This window comes from Ordospora pajunii (assembly GCF_021821965.1).
Source record: "Ordospora pajunii strain FI-F-10 chromosome Unknown Cg_10, whole genome shotgun sequence".
NCBI lineage: Eukaryota > Fungi > Microsporidia > Ordosporidae > Ordospora > Ordospora pajunii.
In genome coordinates this window covers 1-20,067 of record NW_026848132.1, presented here as the reverse complement: position 1 = coordinate 20,067, position 20,067 = coordinate 1, and the positions used below count along the sequence as shown (strand labels likewise).

Sequence of the window (20,067 nt, the reverse complement as noted above, 5' to 3'; positions counted from 1 at the left end):
TAGGAGCCCCAATGATAACAAAGACAGGGACAACAATCGTGGGACTGAAGTACAAGACAGGGGTTATTCTTGCTGCAGACACAAGATCTACACAAGGGCCTGTTGTTTCTGACAAGAATTGCTTCAAGATCCACAAGATAACAGACAGAATCATGTGCTGTGGCGCAGGGGTTGCGGCAGACGCAGATAGAGTAACAAGGATGGTGTCGAAGAGGTTAAAGCTGTTTGAGAACAAGTTTTACAGACTGCCTTTTGTTTCTCATCTTGTGAAGGTATGCACACACTACCTACATCAGTACCGAGGAGGAATAGGTGCAGCGCTGATTGTTGGGGGGGTTGACGATGAGGGATGCCATCTGCATGACATTCAGCCGCATGGGTCGTCGAATTCTGTTTTGTTTACTTCGCTTGGATCTGGATCGCTGGCAGCCATATCTGTGCTTGAAAGCAGATATACGGATCTGTGCAAGGAGGATGCGATCAAGCTTGCATGCGATGCAGTTGAGGCTGGAGTGCTGAACGATTTGTACTCAGGATCTAATATTGATGTATGTGTGATTGAGGAGGGCGGAGTAGAGTTTTTAAGGAACTACAAGACGGTGTGCAGGTCTGAGAATGAAGATCGGTTGGTGTATCCACTTGACTCTGTGAGGGTGAAGAGAGAGGAGGTGTTTGATTTTGTCGATGAGTATTAAATTTAGTTTGTGATAAGTGAGAAAGTGTTTTTGAGGAAGCCCTTTGAGATGGGGACGGTGTTCTCAAGAAGCGATCCGCTTAGACAGAGCCTTATGAAGCTCGAGGAGCAAATATCAAGGAAGGAGAAGAAGCTGAAGGGGATTAGGATTTCACAAGGGCGCCTCATGATGAGGAGTGGCGTTGTATCGATTGCGGTTGTTGCAACATGTGTTTTATACTCGTATGCTGAGGAGCAGAGCTTGCTACTTGTTGCTGTGGGAAGCGGGTTTATGTGTTATTCTGTGTCATACTTTGCAAAGTGTTTGTACAGGATGAGGGCGATGAGAATTGAAGCAGAGCTTGAAGAGATGAGGGATGCACAAAAGGAAAAGATTGACATGCTGAAGAACGATAAGTCTTTTGAGGCAACGAAGAGGCTGATTGACAAATATGAGAGTGAGTCTGAGCGTAGAAGCTATTTTGAAGGTGTTAAGCAGAGGAAGAAGCGGATGATAGACAGTGTGGCCGATATTGTTCTGGGAGACGATCCTGGAACGATGTATGCATTGATATGCAAGAAGTGCAGGTATCACAATGGGCTTGTGCATCCAAGTGAGTATGACCTGAATGAATTCTATTGCTACAACTGCAACGAGTTGAATATCAGAAGTGCATCAAAAAGTGCGGATGTGAAGAATATCAATGGTAAATAAAGGATGTATGTTTTATTTGGGCAATCTAGATGGACACCCTGTGAATGAAAAGTGTGAGTGAAGCCACAAAAAGTGACTATGAGGTGCTTTGTGATGGCCAAGGAAGGGAGTATTACTACAACAAAAAGACACGAGCATCTAGCTTTGCAAAGCCTGATGTTCTGAAGGGGTCTGATGAGGACTTTTCGGAGAATCCATGGATGGAATACAGAAGTGCAAAAGGTAAGTTGTTTTATTACAACACAGTCACTAAGGAAAGTAGATGGCTAGAGCCCAAGAATACTACCATCCCAAAGAAGACGGTGTTGAGTGGAATTGGAGCATGCATGAAGATAACAGATGGAGAAGTATCGCAGTACCTTGTTGGTAGGCTGGTTGAGCAATACAAGATATCAGGGATGAAGGATGGATTGTATAAGCTGTCCACTGAGCCGATTTTCAGAGCAATTGATATACGTAACAGAAACGAGCTGTTAAGAAGGTGTTTGGCAGATAAAGACGCAAGAGAAGTGGAGGATAGGCATAAGATGCAAAGGTACTATGTGAACGAGATATGCAAAATGAGGGTGTCTGCACCAGATTTTTTTGCATTCAACAACTTGCTTTCGAAGCATCCTTACTACATAATCATCGAAGACAAGTTTGCGTGTTATGAGGAGTACATTGAGAATAACGAGGGAGGAACAGTCAGAGTAGAACTTGAACAGATCTTCCATAAACACGGAGTTGATCTGAGCACATCAATAGTTGAGGTGCTTGCATTGAATGAAGTAAAGAGGTTTGATAGAAAGGATGTCTTGCTTGCATTCATTAAATACTTCAAGGCATTGCAAAAGAAGTTTATGATAAGCATTGAAAATACAAGGAACGAAGTGATATGCAATGCAAAGAGCTGGAAAGAACCGTTTGTAAGTATGCTCGAGGATTTATATAGAAAAGGGAAAATACACTACAGGATGAAGTTCAAGAATTCATTCCATGTATTCAAAGACTCCAAGCCGTTCCAGGGGCTTCTTGGCGGGAATGAAGACATAAAGGAAATATACTTTGAGTTCATGAATGGCTTGGAGCACAGGGTAGGCGGATATATGCAAGGGCGAGAAAGGAAAGTTGAACCTGATTCTATTGATAGAAGAGCCATCGACATGTATTTTGAATCTGCTCAGGAAGAAAAGGAAGAAGGTGAAATATGAATGTTTATTTTCCAAAGAACATATCTACAGCAGAAGACATCCATTCAGACTTCAATGCAGCTCTTTGAAGTTCCAGAATATAGTCAGGAATGCTTTTCTCAACTAAATACATTGCCAGTATGTTACTAAAGTCGTTGCAATTGTTCCTGAGCAAATGGTATTTATGAGGTGCAAAGTCATCCTGTATTGAGCACAAGAAATCATCGAATACAATCTCAGGGATGCTTGTTACACCAAGGTCATGCATGGCCACCGGGATTCCATGTACTGTGCTTCCAGGCACTGCTTTCATGATTCCACTCTGGAAGTAATACTCAGAGCCAAATACCTCGACTGATGTATGCCATATATGCACTTCCTGCTTTCCAAGAGAGGATGCTATAAACTTATTCAGCTCTGAATCTCCAAGTGGATACACTCTCAGGACAACCTTGCACTTATCTTCTATCTCCATATGGGCTGTGCAAACAATCTAATAAACACGTGTCAAATCAGCTAGATAATATATCTTTATTTCTTGATCGGCTTCTTATCTTCCTTCGGCACTATCTTGATCTTCTTGCAATACTCAAGAGCCTTGTCCTCATCCATCTTTATCAGCGTCACTTCCTTTCCCTCCTCCTCAAACTTCTTCTCTTTGAATTCCTCAATATACTTCATCCGTATCACCTTTTCATTCACATCAATAAATGCTGTGTTCTTAACGATCTTCCTTATCGCCTTCACATCCAGTTCCTCGCTTGATTCATACTTAAACAGCCTTGGCACAAAGTCTTTCTCAAGCGCCTCTCTTGCCACCTGTTCCTTCTTCTCTGCAGTCATCCTTGCCTTCTCCTTCATATAATCCTCCTTCTTTATTATATTCAAATACTTCTCCTCGCTCTTCTGCTTCTTCACGCACTCTTCATCATCTCCATTCTCTGCCTTGCCTCCAACCAGTATCTTGGCTCGAACTAGCTTCTCTGCATCTGCCTCAGACTTCAACTCCACAAACACGCTTCCATTAAACACCTTCTCCTTATCACGCCTCATCCTTATAAGCGCAGGCTCCACATGCTCACTCAGTATCTGCTCAATATCTTCAAGACTGCTTTCCTTATCAAACCCCTCAGCATAGACAACCCTCTTTTCAATGCATCCATCAGCAACATACGACAAATACTCCTCCGTCTCAATCTTCTTTACCTTGTCGTCCTTCAGCTCAACAACATTGCTTCCCTCCAGCGACTGCTTGATCTCCTCAACCGTGGCATTCAAATTCCTCAGCCTGTTAAACGACGCTATCGTCGCAATGCTCACGTATCCTTCGCTCGCCATCGCCTGCTCCCTAAGAAACTTGTCCACCCTGAAATTCGCATCGCTAAAGTAAAACTCAACCTGTGCTTTAATCTTCTCAAGTCTGCTGTCCATCTCAATGGGTATTCAGCAGCCATAAAATTTTCATCCATAGCACTCTATCCTCTCGATGCAAATGCTTACCCATAGCATGCTCAAAACACATATTCAAAACTTGCCTACCTTGTCAAGCACAAAGCTCATAACCGTGTCCAGATACTCCTTATCATTCCTGTTCAAGTACTTCCTTCTGAGCACAGGGTCAAGCGTATATGTGGGGCTAAAGTATGTATAGAACGGATTGTCCTCTGGGATCTCGGATGCAGGATCCTCTCCACACAGAACCGCCGTTTCATATGCCCAGCACCTTGCAACATTCGTCAAGGTGTATCCTCCTCCTCCAAGAACAAGCAACGGAATCCCAAGCGATTTCACATACCTTACGCATGATGCATGCCCTCCTATCGAAAGATTGAAGCATCCTAGCCTATCTCCGCCAAGCGAGTCTGCTCCACACTGCAGCACAATCACATCCGGTGCAAACTTCCTTGTGCATGCATCAATAATCGGCTCAAAAACATATTTGTAGCTTGCATCATCAATGCCCGACAGAAGAGGCACATTCACAGCTCTGTGCGGCGTAGTAATTAGTGTTCCAGTCTCTGGAAAAAACCCATCTCCGTACTTGTGAAGCGAAAGACTCAAAACTCTGTCGCACTCTAGAAACGCCTCCTCAACTCCATCACCATGATGAACATCTATGTCGATGTACATCACCTTTCTATACGTCTTGAGCAGCTCAAGAATGGCCATGACAATATCATTTACATGGCAGAATCCGCTGGGCACGCTTTTGTGAGCATGATGCAGCCCTCCGCTCCAGTTGATCACTGTGTCGTACACTCCCTCGGAAAGAATCATCGCCGAGCTTATGGAAGCACTTCCATAGAGCTCACAGAACCTAGGAAGCCCAATAAAGTTTGGGCAATCTGATGTTTCATTCGTGCCAAGGCCGTCAAGATAATCTTTTGGATGATACGTGAGAGGACATGTCTGTGGAGCAAGCACAGTCATCTTCTTATCAAGGCCAAACGATCTTACCAGAGAGTGTGTGACAGCTATTCTAAATGGCTTCATTGGATGCCTAGGCCCGTAGTGGAACAGGCCAACCTCCTCATCAAACATGTATGCAATCGGCATCTGAAGGGCTTGTGGCCAGAACAACCTCATGCAATCGACGACAGAGGGAGTGCCCCAAGGATGTATGCCTGTGTTGAGTGCGGTGCAAGATCAAGGCACCTGTTTATGAAAAACTCAACCATACAGCAGATCTGCAAGTGTGGGTCGTGTGGGAAAAGAATGGACAGATACTTCGAAGTAAACAACTTGATCAAGCTGATTGACTTGCTGCTGCTCAAAAGAAGAGTTTTCAGGCATTACCTGTTCAACAACACGAGTGTGTTCGACAACAAGGCAGCGTATTGCTTGGCCATGCTTGGGCTATTAATGATAAGGAGTGTTATGATGCCTATTGCTCAAGATGATGAGATGCCGATACTGGTGTATACAACAAGTAAGCTTGCGAAGCTGATGATGATGGATGATGTGATGAAAGCTTGCAAACGAATGATTATGGAGTTTGTCGAGCTTGTGATGCTGATTGGTATGCTGATGTGTTTGTTCGGCAGGTACACTGGGTTTTTGAGATTATCAAAGGCAGTGGTTTTTTCGAGCTTCTACTGCATGTTCGTGTTTATTATGGTGATGTGGAACTATAAGCCCCAGGAGTATCTGATTGTGATTGATTTTATATGCATGATCTGCAACTCGATTGTGATATCGGAAGTAGTGGGTTTAAACAACGAAACTGCTATTGCAAGTTTTTGTTGCTGTAGATTTGCATCAAAGATGGCTTGCAAAGGATTGCTAAGGCTATTCAATAAATTGGTATATATCTACTAGTATAAGCTGTGTATCTGAAAGATTTATTAGGCACAGTATTGGCTATCTGCATAGTGATGCTAGATGTGCTATATGTGTTAGGATTGCTTAGGACGTGGATGCGAGTATACTGGGATTTTGATTACTGGGATCTGCAGTATTTCGAAGATGTAGTCATCAAGAGGACTGATGAAGTATTCGTAGAGATGCTTTCCCCTTGGCTCGCTTATGAGCACAACGACCTCTACTTCCAGACATTCCAAGCACTTTCTTACCTTGTATTTTTCATCACCACTGATAACCAGCTTGGAGACCTCGATTTCTGAACTGATTTGCTTTATTGAGCTTTCTATCATGCACAAGTATTCAGTGATTGCTTTTCTCTGGAGCTTTTTTTGTGTGGAAACAAGCTTCTCAGATTCAAATACCACGTGGGGGTTGTTGAACAGGAAGATGCTGTTTCTTTCTATGAATATAAGCACTATGTGCCTTGCAGAGCATAATAATGCACTTGTTGCTGCATCTTCAATGATTTTATTGCGATGATCAGCCGACTTCAGTAATACTGCAACTGTGTTCATGTGCTTCGAAGGCAGCCTGTATTCGTCTGTTTTAGCATGCAAAGCCTCCTTTTAGGCCTTTATCTGAGATCCATAGTGGAGGATAACCGAATATCTGAATTGAGAATATTGCAGGTAAGGGGAGGATAATCCAGGCCCTGTTGTATGAAGGAGGCGCAAACAAAGATTGTATGCACGATTGGGCCAGAAACATCTTCAAAAGACAAGATAGCACAGCTGATCAGGGCAGGGATGAGCATTGCAAGAATAAACTTCAGCCATGGAGAGAGAAATGAGCACAGGAAAGTGATTAAGGGCATTCAGGAAGTCAGGAAATCGGAGGGTAGGTATGTTGCAATAGCATTGGACACACGAGGGCCTGAGGTAAGAATCAGTACTGAGGACGATGTTTATGTAAGCACAGGTGATGTAATGAAGTTTTATACAAAGCAATCAGGGGGAGGAATATGCATATCTGAGATAGACCTGAGTGTGCTGAAGATTGGAAGAAAGGTGTTTATAGATGACGGGCATCTTGAGCTGAAAACAACAGAGGTGTTTGATGGGGGATTTGAATGTATATCGCAGAATGGGCATCTGGTGAAAAGCAACAAGTCGATGAACTTTCCAGGGATGGATATAGGAACGAGATATCTTAGGGAAGATGACAAGGAAGATATGGAGTTTGCTGTTGAGTGTGGAGTAGACATGATATTTGCATCGTTTGTTGGCTCTCGGCATGATGTCGAGGACATCAAAAGGATAGTTGGGAATGTTCCGGTTATATCGAAGATTGAGTCGTCTATGGGAATGGAGAACCTGAATGAGATTGCGTGTGTCTCTGATGGAATAATGGTTGCCAGGGGGGATCTTGGAGTTGAGGTTGGAATGGGAAGCATGTTTAGCTCGCAGAAGAGGATAGTTGCAGCAGCAAAGAAGGCCGGGAAGCCTGTGATATGCGCAACACAAATGATGGAAAGCATGATCAGCAAAGAGATGCCGACAAGAGCGGAGACTTCGGATATTGGGAATGCAGTGATGGACGAATGCGACTGCGTGATGCTGAGCGGAGAAACTGCTGTTGGGAGGTTTCCTATCAAGGCGGTTGAGGCGATGAGGATGATTTGTATAGATGCAGAGGAGTACAGCAGAAGATGCAGGGAGGGTGTTGGAATGTGTGAGCTATTTCCATACATATCGGCGATTGTTTTATGGCTTTGCCGTGTGGACCAGGTGGAGCGATTTTATGCATCTTGGCCTTGTGTTCCTATAGTAATGGTGTCGAGATCGTTGTGTGAAGTCAGAAGGTTTTGTGTATATCGAGGAATTATCTGTGTGATGTATGATGAACTGATGGATGTAAGAAGCATTGCTGAAAGGTTGTGCATTGAAGGAAGATTGATGGTGGTTGAAGAAAAGAGTGTTAGAGTGGAAGATATTTGACGAAGGGTTAACTATGCCCTGAAGATGGTTAGGCAGAAGATGAGATATATTGCAGTGAGGATCAGATTTGAGGAGGAGAGGAATGTGTCATTGGAGACGTCGTTGCTGCCATTTCTGAAGGCCAGGCTTGGGGATGACTACGGAATGAATGGATTGTCGAAAGCAGGGCATCTGAGTGTTGTTGAGTATTTGAAGCATTGCAAGATTGCACTGATCAGATGTGATGTGTCAGGGTATAGGAACCTGCTTTTTACGCTTGCCACGACTGGAGAGGTGGGAGGGCTGAAGTGCTCGATTTCAACGATCTGGGTGTCTGGGATTCTAAAGAAGGCTATGAAGAGGATTTTGAAGTATGTAAAGGCTGAGAAAAGCATGGCGAAGGCATGAATCGGACTGATGGAGAGCAATAATATGTGGATGATGAGATATCCCATGGATGAGGAATGTGGAGTGTGTGGAGGGAAGATAAGTGTGAAGCATGAAAGCGAGTGTGGACATGTGTTTTGCTATTTGTGCATCAAGAGAGAGTTGAGAATAAGAGGAAGGTGCCCTGTATGTGGCAAGGGGCCGTATGAAATGAGTAGCATGATGATTGCTGATGGGCTTAGAAAATGTACAAGAGACGAATCTAAGAGAGAAGGAAGGAACAAGTGTGTTTTGAAGGCTTACGAGCTGAAGAAGCATGCAAGGGAAGTGAATGGAAATGAAAGTAAAGGTGTGCTGGGGAGGATGTGAGGCTGGATGATGTGAATGTGAATGTGCTATGCTAATAAATGTGTGAGTGGAATTGTGTGTGTATTTGGAGATGTATAACAAGTTATGATAAAAAATTGCTTTGCCCAGGATGTCAGGATTCTATGAAAAGATGAAGGAAGTATGGAGAAGCATTAAGACGACGTTGAGGATTGTTGACAAGAATGAAAAGGATGCGCACGAGGACTTATGTGATAGGCTGAGAAGCGGTAGACCGATTGAGATGAGCGAGCTTGCATGGATTGAGGGATTGTGCAAGAGGATAGCCGAGCCAGGATGTGAGCAGAGGATAGAGGAAGGGTTTGAGAAGCTGAAGAGGATGATGGAATGGAGGATTGCAAAGGAAGTAGGAATGACTAGGAAGCGAGGATTGGAAGAAGTGGGATCTGAGCATGGGGGGATGAATGATGAGAAGATCAAGAAGCATAGGAGGAGCGGATATCAGAAGAAGGGGCAGCTTAAGAAGGAGAATGACGTTAGCTGGGGCGTGCTGCCAAAGAAGTACAGAGGCGAAGGAAGAACGTCAGCAGAAACGATTGAGAGAGCAATATCGTATGATGCGGAGGAGAACTTATTTCTGAGTTTGGGGGAGGTATCAACAAGTGAGGAGAAGGATTACTTTGGCGAAGAGAATGTTAGGAAGCTGTGCCAGTCAGGTGTGCATAGTAGAGAGATTGGGTGCAATTTTGGGGGAGAATACAATTGCAGGAGTTGTGTGGAGTATGAGATAAGGAAGGAGTATGAGAGGAAGGAGAACGAGAGGAAGGAGTATGAAGAGGAGGAGAACAGGATGCGAAGAAAAGTAGCGAAAGAGAAATGGGAAGCAAAGGTTCCGAAGCGATGCTTCTATTTTGAGAAGGAGTTTGGGATAGATAGGGGAGTGATGAGATATACTACGGATGATAAGTTTGAGGTTGAAGATCTTGATTCTGAAGACCGGGATAAGCTTGAAAGGATTTTGAGCCAGGTGAGGCGAGGAAAGCTATTTGATATGAATGAGGGAGAGAGTATGGGACTGAATGTGAATGAAGCAGATAATGAGGGAGCGAGTGGATATGGATATGAAGGATTTACAGAGGATAGAAGAGCTGGCAATGTATGCTCTAGAATGGAGAGTGGAGTAATGAATGAGAAGGCAGGCGAGAGTTTGGTCGATCATGAATCAACGGCAGTTGATAAGGTGATGGAGAACGAAAGTGATGCAGTGAATAAGATGGAAGAATGGGTGAGTGAGGAAAGCCGAATAGGCAAAGCTAGCTCTGACACAAAGATTGGGATGGAAGAAAAAGACAAGCAGGAGCCAAAGCGATTTGGGTTTTGGAATGTGATGAATAATGATGCAGGGAATGGAGCGAGATGCACTGTATTTGGGAATGGCACGACGCTAAAGAAGAATGGAGTAGATGGTATAAATGGAGAAGGAATGAAAGGAATGGAAAGCGATGATAGAAGTGGTTTGAATGAAGGAATGGTGGAGTTGAAGGGAACGGGAGAGCCATTGCTATTGATGAATGAAGAAGACTTGGGCAATCCGTTTGTTGGAGAAATGAAAATGGATAATCAAAAGGAGTTTGAAGCTGATGGAGATCTGAATGGTGGTGGAGAAGTGCATCAGGGATCTATGGATGAATTGAGTATGTCTGGTATGAATTCAGGGTTGGTGTCGCTGAAGAGGAAGCTTGGAAGTGCCGAGAAAGGGCATGAACGGAATGGATCTAAGCAGGAGGAGGCACCTTTTGTGTTTGGAGGGATGATAGCTGATAGACAGATGCCGATGTTTGGGTTTAGGAACGATGATAAGGAGAAAGAGGTGCCTATGAGCTTTTCAGTGAATGGATTTGGAGAGCAAGCAGTACCTGAGTATGTGGGGTATGGAGGGCCAGCAGTGTTTGGAAGTGGAAAGAGCCTGTTTGGAGGATTGTTTTCCGGTGGCGAAGGAGGGCAGCAGCCAGCAAAGCCGAGTATAGGATATACAGATAATCAGCCAGCAGGAGAGGAACAGCCAAAAAAGAATATGTTTGGAGTGGGCATTTTGAATGCTATGGAAGAAGATCCATTTGAAAGGAGCATATGGAAGAAATGATGAGGATTGATGTAGTGAATGTTTTTGATTAAAGAAGGATTGTGTTTATGGATGATAGTGGATGTTTGTGTTGGAAGTCCCTTGGATAGCTTGGAGAGATGATGTTTGAGATTTATGCAAATGACTCGTTTGTGGGAGGGATATTCCGGGCAAGAATAATGGTTAGGAAGCACTTTGAGCAAGAAGAAGCGATGGATGTGTTTGTAACAGCCAGGATAGTTGGAGCTCTTGTTATTAATGGCTATGAGATCAAGATTTTAGAGGCTGTTCCTGTGCAGCTTGTGATTCAAGACAACGGTGCTAATTATGCATGTGTGATACCGAGGAGCAGTGTTCCATCGATGAAGCTTAATTCATTTGAGGTTCTATACAGAGTTGTGGTTGAAATGTATTTTAGAGGAACAAAGGAGGTTGAGACGAAAATGTTTGAAGTATATGCTGTTGGGTTTGAGCCACTGAAGTGTATGGAGAATGTTGTGATATGCAAGGAGATGATTAGAGTGGGGGAAGGAGAAGAAACAGCATTTGAAGAAATAGTCAGGAGTGTGCGTAGAATGCTTGGAGAAAGCGTAGACGGAATTGAGGATACGGTTAGCAGCAAGGCAAGGAAGATTGAAGATCTTGGGGAGTTTATGGATGATGTAATGCATAGGTTTGGAGCGTTGTATAAGGGAGACGTGTATCTGCACATGTCGGTAGATGATTTTTGTGTTGAGAATGAACGGCGCAAGGTTGTTATCAAGGATGGGGATATGGAGATTGCTAGGGTTGAGTATGGAAAGTACCTAATCGATGAGGATAGGATGGTAGTAAGGTACGAACGAATGGTGAAGCGTACAGAAGTGTTTATTGTGGTTGTTGAATGCATAGATGGAGAAGTTTATAGCGAAGAGGAGATACTTATTGATGCATTTGAATCGGAGAGGTGTGTGTTTAAAGAGGTATCTGTGATGTTTGATAGGCGAGGATGTTTTACGATTGAATATGGAGGGATTTGCGTGAGGTTTGTGTACAGAGTTGTTCTTGATGGCAAGAGGTATGCTCTTCCGCTACTGAAGATAAGTAGAGACTCGCTGATACGAATGGAATGAGTGTGTTTGCAAGGAAGATGAAGTAGCATGGAGTGATGAATAGGATACTTCAAAGTAAGCAAATCCGAGGATTGGAGTGTATAATAAGTATATTGGCTGGTTGTTTGCATTAGGGATGCCATTGGAATCGCATGCGAAGGGAAGCGAGATGCAGCTTACGGAAGAAGAGATACAGGGTGAGAGGATGAAGGCGCTGAATGCGAAGAATATGAGGTTGCAGGGAGAAATATCGATTTTGCGTAGGAACATGATATCGCTTGAGAAGGAGAATTTTTCGATGAAGGAGCAGAAGAGCCAAGCGACCTTGTATGAGCTTCGCAAGATTGAGAGCCTGAAGAAGGAGGTGAATGTTTTGAAGGTTGAAAGCAGGATAAAGGAGAATCAGTTCCGTGCATTTAAGAAGCAGAAGGTTGAGCCTGAGATTGACATCAAGTGGGCGCTTTTGAAAGCGCAGAGTGAGATAAGCTTCTCGCTGTATCCATTTGAGTACCGGAGATTGCGGTTTCTGAAGGACTTTTTCTACCACGACTTCTGTCAGCTGGACTCGAAGCTTGTGATTAAAGAGATGAAACAGCGGATATGCCGGTTCAAAGAGTTTGTTGAGTTTTACGTTTTGTTTAGCTGCAAAGCGGAAGTTTTCAGGGAGTTTTTCCAAGCGGTGCTTGTGAACCAACTGTTTAGTGAAAGGAAGATTGAGTTGTTCAACACATTGCCCGTTGACTGGATACTGAACTTCAATGATGAAAGGATGGTGGTGCTTGTAAAGGATTATGTTGATAGGAACTACAAGCAGATGGTGTTTTTTCTTCAGAGAGTAGTTGAGGAAAGGCCTTTTCTGCTGAATGTGATTATGACGAAGCAGATGTTCAATGAGGTTGCACGGATGAATACCAAGGGAGCACGAAGGCTTGTGGCTGAGATATGCAAGAAGGGAGGCATGTCGTTTGTTGATCATACAAATCTTCATTATATTTCGCAGGATGATTTGAAAGCGATCTATGGAAGCCTGTACTTTGAAGTGAGCTTGGATTTGAGTTATGAAAAGCAGGCGCGTGTGATGAGGGAGGAAAGTGGCGATGGTACTGGGCATATTGCATGAGGATATATTTTTGAATCATTTCGGAGCCATGAGGATGCTGTTTCATCCAACGACATTGAAGCTGCTGCATGAGTGGAAGGAGTCAGCGGATTTGAATGTTCGACTGGAACTGCTTGTGCTGCTGGTGGATTGCAAACGAAAGATTGATTACAAAGCGTTGGATGAAATTTTGTATCGATATAAGAAGAATAAGCCAGGCAAAAAAGACAGAATGAGGTATTTGAGAGCAATGATTGATATGAACTTTGCGAAGAAGGCTGTTGAAGGCAGTGATGAATATGTGTATGCAGCAAATGATGTTTCTGGAATTCCGAAGGGTATATTTAGTCTTGTAAAGAGGATTAGAAACAGTGAGCTGGGCAAAGGCAGATCTAAGAAGCAATGCTTGGATAGAAGTATGAGCGACTCGAGCATGCTGAAGTTTGTCAGTGTGCAAAGCAGAAAGGCGCCTGAAAGGCCGGCGATTGGAATGTTTTATCCGGTGTGCTTTGATGAAAGTGTTGCGATTGCCACGCCAACGTGTCCTTTTGGCTGCAGTATTCGGATAAGGAAGGATGTGCAGAATTCACGAAGATTGACATTCATCAAGTTCAGTGATCAGCCGAAGCCGCCAGTCCACAGGGTTTTGAATGAAAAGCTGCCTGTACGAAATAGCACTTTAAAGCTTCCACATGTGCTCGACTATGAATATGAATCTGATTGGGAGGATGTGGATGAGGCTGAGGATATTGAGAGCAGCGATGGAGAGGAGGTGGAGTCTGAGAGCAGCGATGAATGGGTTGAGAGAGACATGGAGAACATGGAGCCAGTGAGATCGAATAAGAAGCCGTCGATTATGTTTCCGAACTGTAAGTATGAGGTTTTTGAGCTGTTTCCATCTGCTTGGCTTGCATTGCCAGTGCTTGACCGCGAGGAGTTTCCTGAGGACCTTGCTATTGAATTGAAAAAGGGGCTTTTGGTCAACAGCGATACACAAACGTTCTTGAGAAGATTCAGCAGCATGTATGTGATAAGCCCATCATGTGTTGCGCGAAAAGCAAAGGAAATAGAAAGAAACGAGATGTGTCTCTTGCAGTAGAGGGAAGCAATCATTAAAATGATATTTATATAATGCGTGCCAACTGGACAGCTCTATTCTATAAGTCAAGGACAGATGCACGTTTGCTTCTGAAGAATCTATTGTATTCTTGATAATTCCCTGCAGACTGAAACATTAACTCAATGCTTCTCAGCTCTCTCCGGAATCTCGAGAGCTGGAATGGAACAACAAACGGAGAGATTATTTCCAAGACAAAAAGGTAGATTCTAGGCACAAAGAACCTTGTTATGACACGCTCCAGATACTTTCTGTTTCTGGAGTATTTAAGAAGCCCGTCCTGATCCATGATTTCGCACCATTTTGCAAATGCCTTCCGACGATTAACCGTTGCATATCTAAAGTTCAAGCATTTCAGGCAAAAAGAAATGCCTCCTATGAAGTATGACAGATGGACTATGCTTGTTTTTCTGCCAAATATCTTTATGTTTTCACGGAAAACACCGTTGAGTGTAGAGTTGCTTGTTAGTACTGTCTTGATCATCAAGCATGCAGTAAGGAAGATCAAGCAGCTCAAGAAGAACGAGATTGCAGAGCATATGCCCACAAGATAGTTGCCTCTCTTGAGCTGGAAAAACTGATCGAGGTACTTTGCACCCCTTTGAATCCTCATCTGGGTTTCGTGAGGATATTCCGTGCCTTTTGTTATGAAATACTTGAATGACGTTCTATGCTCCCTTCTGAATGCATAGAAGATGCAGTTCTGAGAGTTTTCAATTATTTTTGCAACATAGTACAGCATGAAGAATATGGAGATCACAGGGGAAAGCACGGCCATGATCAAAACCACTACTCTGATTTCATCACACAGCTCATCGATTGCATGTACGCCTACTTTATTAATGTAGAGATGCAGGATGTAAAGCAAAAACCTGGAACACATTGGATCGAAGATTGATGGAAACCTCCTCATCAGCAGCAGCAACAGGAACTTTTCGTGGTTGATAATGTATCGGATGTCTTTCTCACGCAACTCTCTTCCGTGTATTTCCTTTTCGAGCCTAATTATCTGCTCAACAATGTCCCTGAACTTGGTGCTTTCGGTATCACTCTTCAATATGTATCTGTATATGTAGAACATAGACATTGTTTTTTTCAGGTTCAGCACATATGAAATAATCTCTTTTCCTACAAAGGCTCCTCCAACAACCAAAGCTGCCGACGAAAAATTCAGCCCGAGGCTTGGGATACTGTTGCTTCTCAGCGTGTCCATGTTTGATGTAATGTACACAGTCAGGCAAAGAGAAGCAGTCACAAACACATTTCTCATTTTCCTGGATGTATACATAGATAGTGGTACTCGGTAGTACTGATAAATATCAAGCAATGTGATTTCATTGCCAAGATACTTCTTTTTAAGGCTTCTGATGGTTGTCACATATCTTCCTATGTTCATGCTATGATCGAATGACGAAGCCTCAATGTCATTTCTCAATAAGTTATCAATCCTGCTCCTGCTGATCATTGCTCTTGTTTATACCAGTCAAAATGCATTTGTTGCATCATGCATAAACAGTGGCGCTTCGGTGTATCATTTTTCAAACCTGGCAGAACAACAGAGTAGCTTATATAGCACATGATCGACTGCATTTATACATCGGGTGTGCAGTAGGAGTCCTAAGGTAGATGCTTAACATGTATATCGATTCTATTTAATCACAAATCCATATGATTGATACTTAACTAATACCATATCACATTATCTTCGAGTGTTGCAATATGTTAATCATCGCATTCTTCTCATCTTTACTTTTCACACGATATTTATTGCTCATCATACTTAGCGCATCAGCTGGCACGATGTAGTAGTCTTGGCCGTTCTGTGCATATATGCTTCCATCTGCTACGAAAAAGCGAATGCCATTAATAATTCCAAGATCGGCTTTTATAAATACACTAGGCTGCAAATCCGGCGTATTCAAGCTGCAGCATGCATCTTCATTCTGCTGCTCTGTGGATTTGCCCTTCAATACGCATGCATCTTCTGCTTTTTTGGTATTCTTAATCAACACCTGTGCCTTTTTCCGTTGCTTATTAAGCTCTTTCAATGCCTTCATTCTGTCAGATATCATGCTTCTGAAAGCATTTGTTACACAAAACATGTTCATCAAAAACTCAAATAAAACCAATCTATCAACCATTCCACATTTATGGTCTTTCATCCCATAAACATCAGAACCAAATACACGTATTCCTATCTCTTTTAGATCCATTCTCAGGTGGCTTGAAAGAAACTCCACAAGCATGGCTATTTTCTGTTTCCAATTGCATTCATACCTCACAATATCATCAATACTCATGCTATCGTTCCATTTTGCCGCTACATTTGCATGCATCCCGCCTCCATCGGCTTTCGACTCCTTCATTGCTTCCTTTATCAGCATCGCAGACGGCCTGATGCATTCCACAAAATCCTCAACCATGCAATCACGAGCATCTTCTTGTATCATCTCAAGCATCTTCATATGCATAGAAGACACAGCCTCAGACTCATAAGATTGATTTTTGAACATCTCTACCAGCTCATCCAGCAGCACGCCTCTAATTCCAAGAATTTCCTTAAAGTTGGCAATAAAGCAAAAGACTTTCATCACAAGCCTCATCTCTTTTACACCTACCGACTCAAAACTCAACTTGCACTCGTGGTCTAGCCCATTTCCAATCAGCTCCTCGAAATCATTGCTCCTTCTTTTTTTGTGTTGCTTCATTTTCTCTTTACCATCCACTTCTTCGCATGCATCCTTCTCTTTCTTGATCTTTTTAGACACGCATTGCTTCTGATACATTTCATTTTTTAGCTTATGCTTTTCAATCGATTTAGGCATGCTTGCATTTGCACATTGCTGCTTACTTGGAACGCCTTTGCGTTTTTCTATTTGTATTGCTTCTTTTATGCTCTTGAATACATCTTTCTTCAGCACTCGGCCAAAAGCAGTCTCCATAGTTATTCCGAGCAAATACATCCTAATATCGCATTCGGTTACATTTCTTATCCTTTCAAGTGACGAAAACACACATTGCACTTCATGCCCTCCCTCCTCAGAATCCACCGTTACGGTATAATCATTTCCAAGGTTCCGAGCAACTCTTGCGAAAATCTTCTTATCTACAACATAAACAACCTCATTGGGCAAGAAGCGCGTTTGCAAAGTGGAATGTATGTTCACAGCCATTCTACTGATATCTTCCCGGACATGCTCAATGAAGTACTCCACTATGAATGCCTTTATTCCTGAGCTTTCAATCATCAAGGGTATGGCGCTTTTGATACAATGTAATGTTATCATTGAACACCAAATGTGTGGCTAATCAAATACCTCTGCTATCACATGCTTGAGTAAGATAAATTCAATCCTGGATTGTTTATATTAAACACAAAAACAATCCCTGAATGCGATTGACAATATTGAATATATTCGTGGTACTCATGCACATCGGATGTGATGCTATGGCTGAGTCCGTAGCAAACATGCTTGAAGGTCTTAAGATTGTGCCAAGCCCGTCTCTGTTTGATGTGGTCAATAAAATGAAGGACGTGTCTGCGTATGTGCCTCAAGATGAAAAGTCCGAAGGCGAGGGTGTGGAAGTACGACACGATGGGAGAATGTTTGTTGTTCCAAGCGCAGAAGAGGTAGATGCGGCAATAAACATGCTAAGAAAGTACCCGGCGCCAGATGAGGATGTGATTGGATTCATGAGAGCAGGAAATACAGAGAAGTTTCAACAGAACTTCATAGTGTATTTTCTGGATGCTTCTGGGCATAATACAAAAATATATCCAGGAAGAGATGCATCGAAGATATTTGTATCCACCGACTCAGTATTGGCATCGGAGCTGAATGTTCCTGTGCCTGGTGCATATGCGTATAACTCATCCGATGACATAAGATATATCATGGCTGTAAACGATGCGAATGTAAAAAAGATTCTCCCACTATCTTCGCTGCCAATCATGGGATACACTACAAGGGAGAACATTCATCTATACAATATGTTGGATGTAAACATATTCTACATATTTTTTGAAAACGGACGGTCTGATGAAATGCGTGAGGAGTATTTCGAGCGTTTGGCGGAGTTCAGGTATGATGTAAGGGTGATTTTGGTTCCGGTGATAGAAGACAAGCTGAATGTTGGGGAGTATGGATTGAGCAAAAGCGATTTCCCAGGATGTGTGTCAATCAATGATGATGGAGGAAAGTATGTACTAAAGAATGCAGCAAAGGAAAACATTGCGGGATTTATCAGGGACGTGATTGAAAAGAAGGCAACGGTGTTTTACAAAACAGAGGATGAGCCAGCAGACAACGAAGAGAGGAGCGTAAAAGTCATAACCAGGAATAACAGCAGAGCATATCTCGAAGATGTTTCTAGGGACAGGCTGATCGTGCTTGGCATGAAGAGGTGCCCGCACTGTGTAAATATAAAGCCGATTTTGGAGAGGATTGGTGAGCTTGCAAAGGCTCATGCAAATGACAAGCTAGTGATTGGCTATTGTGATGTTGGATTGAATGATGTAAATGATATTGAGGATTTCAATGTGAGGTTTGTGCCTGCTATAGTTCTATATAAAGCAGAAAGTAATGAGAGTGTACAGTATTCAAAAGGCGGGGTCAAGAGTTTCCAGAGTGTTGTTGAATTTATCCGTGAGTCTGGTACTTTTGGAACAGATCTATCTAGTTTTGGAGGCATGGTCCATATTGACGAGCACAAGGAGGAGAGAAGGTTTGATGCTGGAGAAGGCCTTGCGCCAAAGGCCGAGCTTTGAGTAATTAAATGCAAGTCTTGAAATGAGTTTATTTTGCACAAAATGCTTTGTAGGGATGGAGGTTTGCGATGTAGTGTGCAAACTGCTTGCAGATGGAGTTGTCTATGGGATACATGGATGCATTGTAGAAGCTGCCAATGAGTTGTTGCGGCCTATGGAGTATGAAGTGATTGAGTGGCCAGACCGATCATGTTTGCTGCTGAAAGATCATCGCACAAGTTGCAGGCATGATGGACGTCTTGAAGAAATCAAGGAAGTACTCCGGAAAGTTGTGTACAAAGAGCCAGCAAACGGGGAGGTCCTGGATATGCTCATACTGAATGGATGGGTTTGCGAAGCTGAAGAAGGACTTGAAGTCACTAAAAGAACACTTGTCCAGCACTCTGAGTTTATATTGAGTCTTGATGAAGTATATAAGCAATGCGAGATATGTGGATTCCTTAGCAAAAGTGAGATGCATGAAGTCTGTAGAGATATGGTTTGGAATCAAGGCTATTGCAATAATGAGGTGTAAGCACATGATGGCGAACGATTGAAAACAAAGTATGTGACTAGTGAATTTATACAAATGAGCTAATAGATGATGTAGTAATATGGTTATGGCATGGCAATACCCATGGATGTTATAAAAGTCAAGTTTCCGTTTGAAATTGAAGGAGTTACATCAGAGATTGAAATGCGCACAAACATCGAAACAAAGGAGAATCTGGTGTCGTTTGTGTTGATGTATGACATGCCAATTGAAATTGATGATGGAGAGTTGAAGTCAAAGGAAGAACGCAATGGAAACTTTGTGTATGTCTACAAATTTAATGATATAAATGGAGCGATTCGGTTCATGAACAACAGATGTGTCAAGGTGAATTATTCGCCGACATTACTTGATGTTGAAAAAGTTGAAGCAGAGATGAATGCGTTTATGGAAAGATATGAGTCTGGAGAACGAACTCTTAGGAAGAAAAGAAAAACAATTGTTGTTGGAGAGGATGGATTCATGAAATATGTTTGACTTACATCAAATAGAGTAATATGCATAATCTTGCATACAGAAAAGTATTTTTGTGATGTTATATAATAGCAATAAACCAATGGGCCTAGTTATCTTATGTTGTTTTATTTATCAAACTAGCTTGTTCATTATGGCTCATCTGTGCACCGGGCTTCTCACACATCTACTCACTTACTATACACATCTACTCACTTCCATTCACTTTATTTATTACTCTTCGCTCTCATCCTTCCCTCCTCCATCAACTTCTTCCGAATGATCCTTCCCTTCCTCCATCTCATCCATCTCATCCTCTCGCCTCTCTCACC

The 20,067-nt window shown here is 42.7% G+C and overlaps 20 protein-coding genes across 20 annotated transcripts; 14 read left to right on the top strand and 6 right to left on the bottom strand.

The window, feature by feature from the left end:
• Positions 1-11: 11 nt before the first annotated feature.
• HK407_10g15720 (proteasome) lies at positions 12-695 on the top strand (the record flags this gene model as incomplete). The annotated part of the gene is made up of 1 exon (XM_060421528.1): positions 12-695. The coding sequence occupies one exon, from the start codon at positions 12-14 to the stop codon at positions 693-695; it is 684 nt and encodes a 227-aa protein (XP_060276263.1).
• A 48-nt stretch (positions 696-743) lies between these two features.
• Positions 744-1,388, top strand: HK407_10g15710 (putative integral membrane zinc-ribbon metal-binding protein; the record flags this gene model as incomplete). Its single annotated transcript, XM_060421527.1, has 1 exon — positions 744-1,388. One exon carries the CDS (start codon positions 744-746, stop codon positions 1,386-1,388), a length of 645 nt encoding a protein of 214 aa, XP_060276262.1.
• A 44-nt stretch (positions 1,389-1,432) lies between these two features.
• On the top strand, positions 1,433-2,581 carry HK407_10g15700 (uncharacterized protein; the record flags this gene model as incomplete). The annotated part of the gene is made up of 1 exon (XM_060421526.1): positions 1,433-2,581. One exon carries the CDS (start codon positions 1,433-1,435, stop codon positions 2,579-2,581), a length of 1,149 nt encoding a protein of 382 aa, XP_060276261.1.
• A 4-nt stretch (positions 2,582-2,585) lies between these two features.
• On the bottom strand, positions 2,586-3,035 carry HK407_10g15690 (putative peptidase domain-containing protein; the record flags this gene model as incomplete). Its single annotated transcript, XM_060421525.1, has 1 exon — positions 2,586-3,035. One exon carries the CDS (start codon positions 3,033-3,035, stop codon positions 2,586-2,588), a length of 450 nt encoding a protein of 149 aa, XP_060276260.1.
• Positions 3,036-3,091: 56 nt separating this feature from the next.
• HK407_10g15680 (la domain-containing protein) lies at positions 3,092-3,991 on the bottom strand (the record flags this gene model as incomplete). The annotated part of the gene is made up of 1 exon (XM_060421524.1): positions 3,092-3,991. The coding sequence occupies one exon, from the start codon at positions 3,989-3,991 to the stop codon at positions 3,092-3,094; it is 900 nt and encodes a 299-aa protein (XP_060276259.1).
• Positions 3,992-4,084: 93 nt separating this feature from the next.
• Positions 4,085-5,116, bottom strand: HK407_10g15670 (histone deacetylase; the record flags this gene model as incomplete). Its single annotated transcript, XM_060421523.1, has 1 exon — positions 4,085-5,116. One exon carries the CDS (start codon positions 5,114-5,116, stop codon positions 4,085-4,087), a length of 1,032 nt encoding a protein of 343 aa, XP_060276258.1.
• A 60-nt stretch (positions 5,117-5,176) lies between these two features.
• Positions 5,177-5,878, top strand: HK407_10g15660 (arv1-like protein; the record flags this gene model as incomplete). Its single annotated transcript, XM_060421522.1, has 1 exon — positions 5,177-5,878. The coding sequence occupies one exon, from the start codon at positions 5,177-5,179 to the stop codon at positions 5,876-5,878; it is 702 nt and encodes a 233-aa protein (XP_060276257.1).
• Positions 5,879-5,955: 77 nt separating this feature from the next.
• HK407_10g15650 (uncharacterized protein) lies at positions 5,956-6,438 on the bottom strand (the record flags this gene model as incomplete). Its single annotated transcript, XM_060421521.1, has 1 exon — positions 5,956-6,438. The coding sequence occupies one exon, from the start codon at positions 6,436-6,438 to the stop codon at positions 5,956-5,958; it is 483 nt and encodes a 160-aa protein (XP_060276256.1).
• A 144-nt stretch (positions 6,439-6,582) lies between these two features.
• Positions 6,583-7,860, top strand: HK407_10g15640 (pyruvate kinase; the record flags this gene model as incomplete). The annotated part of the gene is made up of 1 exon (XM_060421520.1): positions 6,583-7,860. One exon carries the CDS (start codon positions 6,583-6,585, stop codon positions 7,858-7,860), a length of 1,278 nt encoding a protein of 425 aa, XP_060276255.1.
• A 24-nt stretch (positions 7,861-7,884) lies between these two features.
• On the top strand, positions 7,885-8,247 carry HK407_10g15630 (putative Rpp14/Pop5 protein; the record flags this gene model as incomplete). Its single annotated transcript, XM_060421519.1, has 1 exon — positions 7,885-8,247. One exon carries the CDS (start codon positions 7,885-7,887, stop codon positions 8,245-8,247), a length of 363 nt encoding a protein of 120 aa, XP_060276254.1.
• Positions 8,248-8,256: 9 nt separating this feature from the next.
• HK407_10g15620 (uncharacterized protein) lies at positions 8,257-8,595 on the top strand (the record flags this gene model as incomplete). The annotated part of the gene is made up of 1 exon (XM_060421518.1): positions 8,257-8,595. The coding sequence occupies one exon, from the start codon at positions 8,257-8,259 to the stop codon at positions 8,593-8,595; it is 339 nt and encodes a 112-aa protein (XP_060276253.1).
• Positions 8,596-8,704: 109 nt separating this feature from the next.
• On the top strand, positions 8,705-10,696 carry HK407_10g15610 (uncharacterized protein; the record flags this gene model as incomplete). Its single annotated transcript, XM_060421517.1, has 1 exon — positions 8,705-10,696. The coding sequence occupies one exon, from the start codon at positions 8,705-8,707 to the stop codon at positions 10,694-10,696; it is 1,992 nt and encodes a 663-aa protein (XP_060276252.1).
• A 98-nt stretch (positions 10,697-10,794) lies between these two features.
• HK407_10g15600 (uncharacterized protein) lies at positions 10,795-11,787 on the top strand (the record flags this gene model as incomplete). Its single annotated transcript, XM_060421516.1, has 1 exon — positions 10,795-11,787. One exon carries the CDS (start codon positions 10,795-10,797, stop codon positions 11,785-11,787), a length of 993 nt encoding a protein of 330 aa, XP_060276251.1.
• A 115-nt stretch (positions 11,788-11,902) lies between these two features.
• HK407_10g15590 (uncharacterized protein) lies at positions 11,903-12,886 on the top strand (the record flags this gene model as incomplete). The annotated part of the gene is made up of 1 exon (XM_060421515.1): positions 11,903-12,886. The coding sequence occupies one exon, from the start codon at positions 11,903-11,905 to the stop codon at positions 12,884-12,886; it is 984 nt and encodes a 327-aa protein (XP_060276250.1).
• Positions 12,887-12,914: 28 nt separating this feature from the next.
• On the top strand, positions 12,915-13,964 carry HK407_10g15580 (uncharacterized protein; the record flags this gene model as incomplete). Its single annotated transcript, XM_060421514.1, has 1 exon — positions 12,915-13,964. One exon carries the CDS (start codon positions 12,915-12,917, stop codon positions 13,962-13,964), a length of 1,050 nt encoding a protein of 349 aa, XP_060276249.1.
• A 58-nt stretch (positions 13,965-14,022) lies between these two features.
• Positions 14,023-15,447, bottom strand: HK407_10g15570 (uncharacterized protein; the record flags this gene model as incomplete). Its single annotated transcript, XM_060421513.1, has 1 exon — positions 14,023-15,447. The coding sequence occupies one exon, from the start codon at positions 15,445-15,447 to the stop codon at positions 14,023-14,025; it is 1,425 nt and encodes a 474-aa protein (XP_060276248.1).
• A 229-nt stretch (positions 15,448-15,676) lies between these two features.
• HK407_10g15560 (uncharacterized protein) lies at positions 15,677-17,230 on the bottom strand (the record flags this gene model as incomplete). Its single annotated transcript, XM_060421512.1, has 1 exon — positions 15,677-17,230. One exon carries the CDS (start codon positions 17,228-17,230, stop codon positions 15,677-15,679), a length of 1,554 nt encoding a protein of 517 aa, XP_060276247.1.
• A 143-nt stretch (positions 17,231-17,373) lies between these two features.
• On the top strand, positions 17,374-18,750 carry HK407_10g15550 (uncharacterized protein; the record flags this gene model as incomplete). The annotated part of the gene is made up of 1 exon (XM_060421511.1): positions 17,374-18,750. The coding sequence occupies one exon, from the start codon at positions 17,374-17,376 to the stop codon at positions 18,748-18,750; it is 1,377 nt and encodes a 458-aa protein (XP_060276246.1).
• A 55-nt stretch (positions 18,751-18,805) lies between these two features.
• HK407_10g15540 (uncharacterized protein) lies at positions 18,806-19,264 on the top strand (the record flags this gene model as incomplete). Its single annotated transcript, XM_060421510.1, has 1 exon — positions 18,806-19,264. One exon carries the CDS (start codon positions 18,806-18,808, stop codon positions 19,262-19,264), a length of 459 nt encoding a protein of 152 aa, XP_060276245.1.
• A 90-nt stretch (positions 19,265-19,354) lies between these two features.
• HK407_10g15530 (uncharacterized protein) lies at positions 19,355-19,759 on the top strand (the record flags this gene model as incomplete). The annotated part of the gene is made up of 1 exon (XM_060421509.1): positions 19,355-19,759. The coding sequence occupies one exon, from the start codon at positions 19,355-19,357 to the stop codon at positions 19,757-19,759; it is 405 nt and encodes a 134-aa protein (XP_060276244.1).
• Positions 19,760-20,067: the final 308 nt, after the last annotated feature.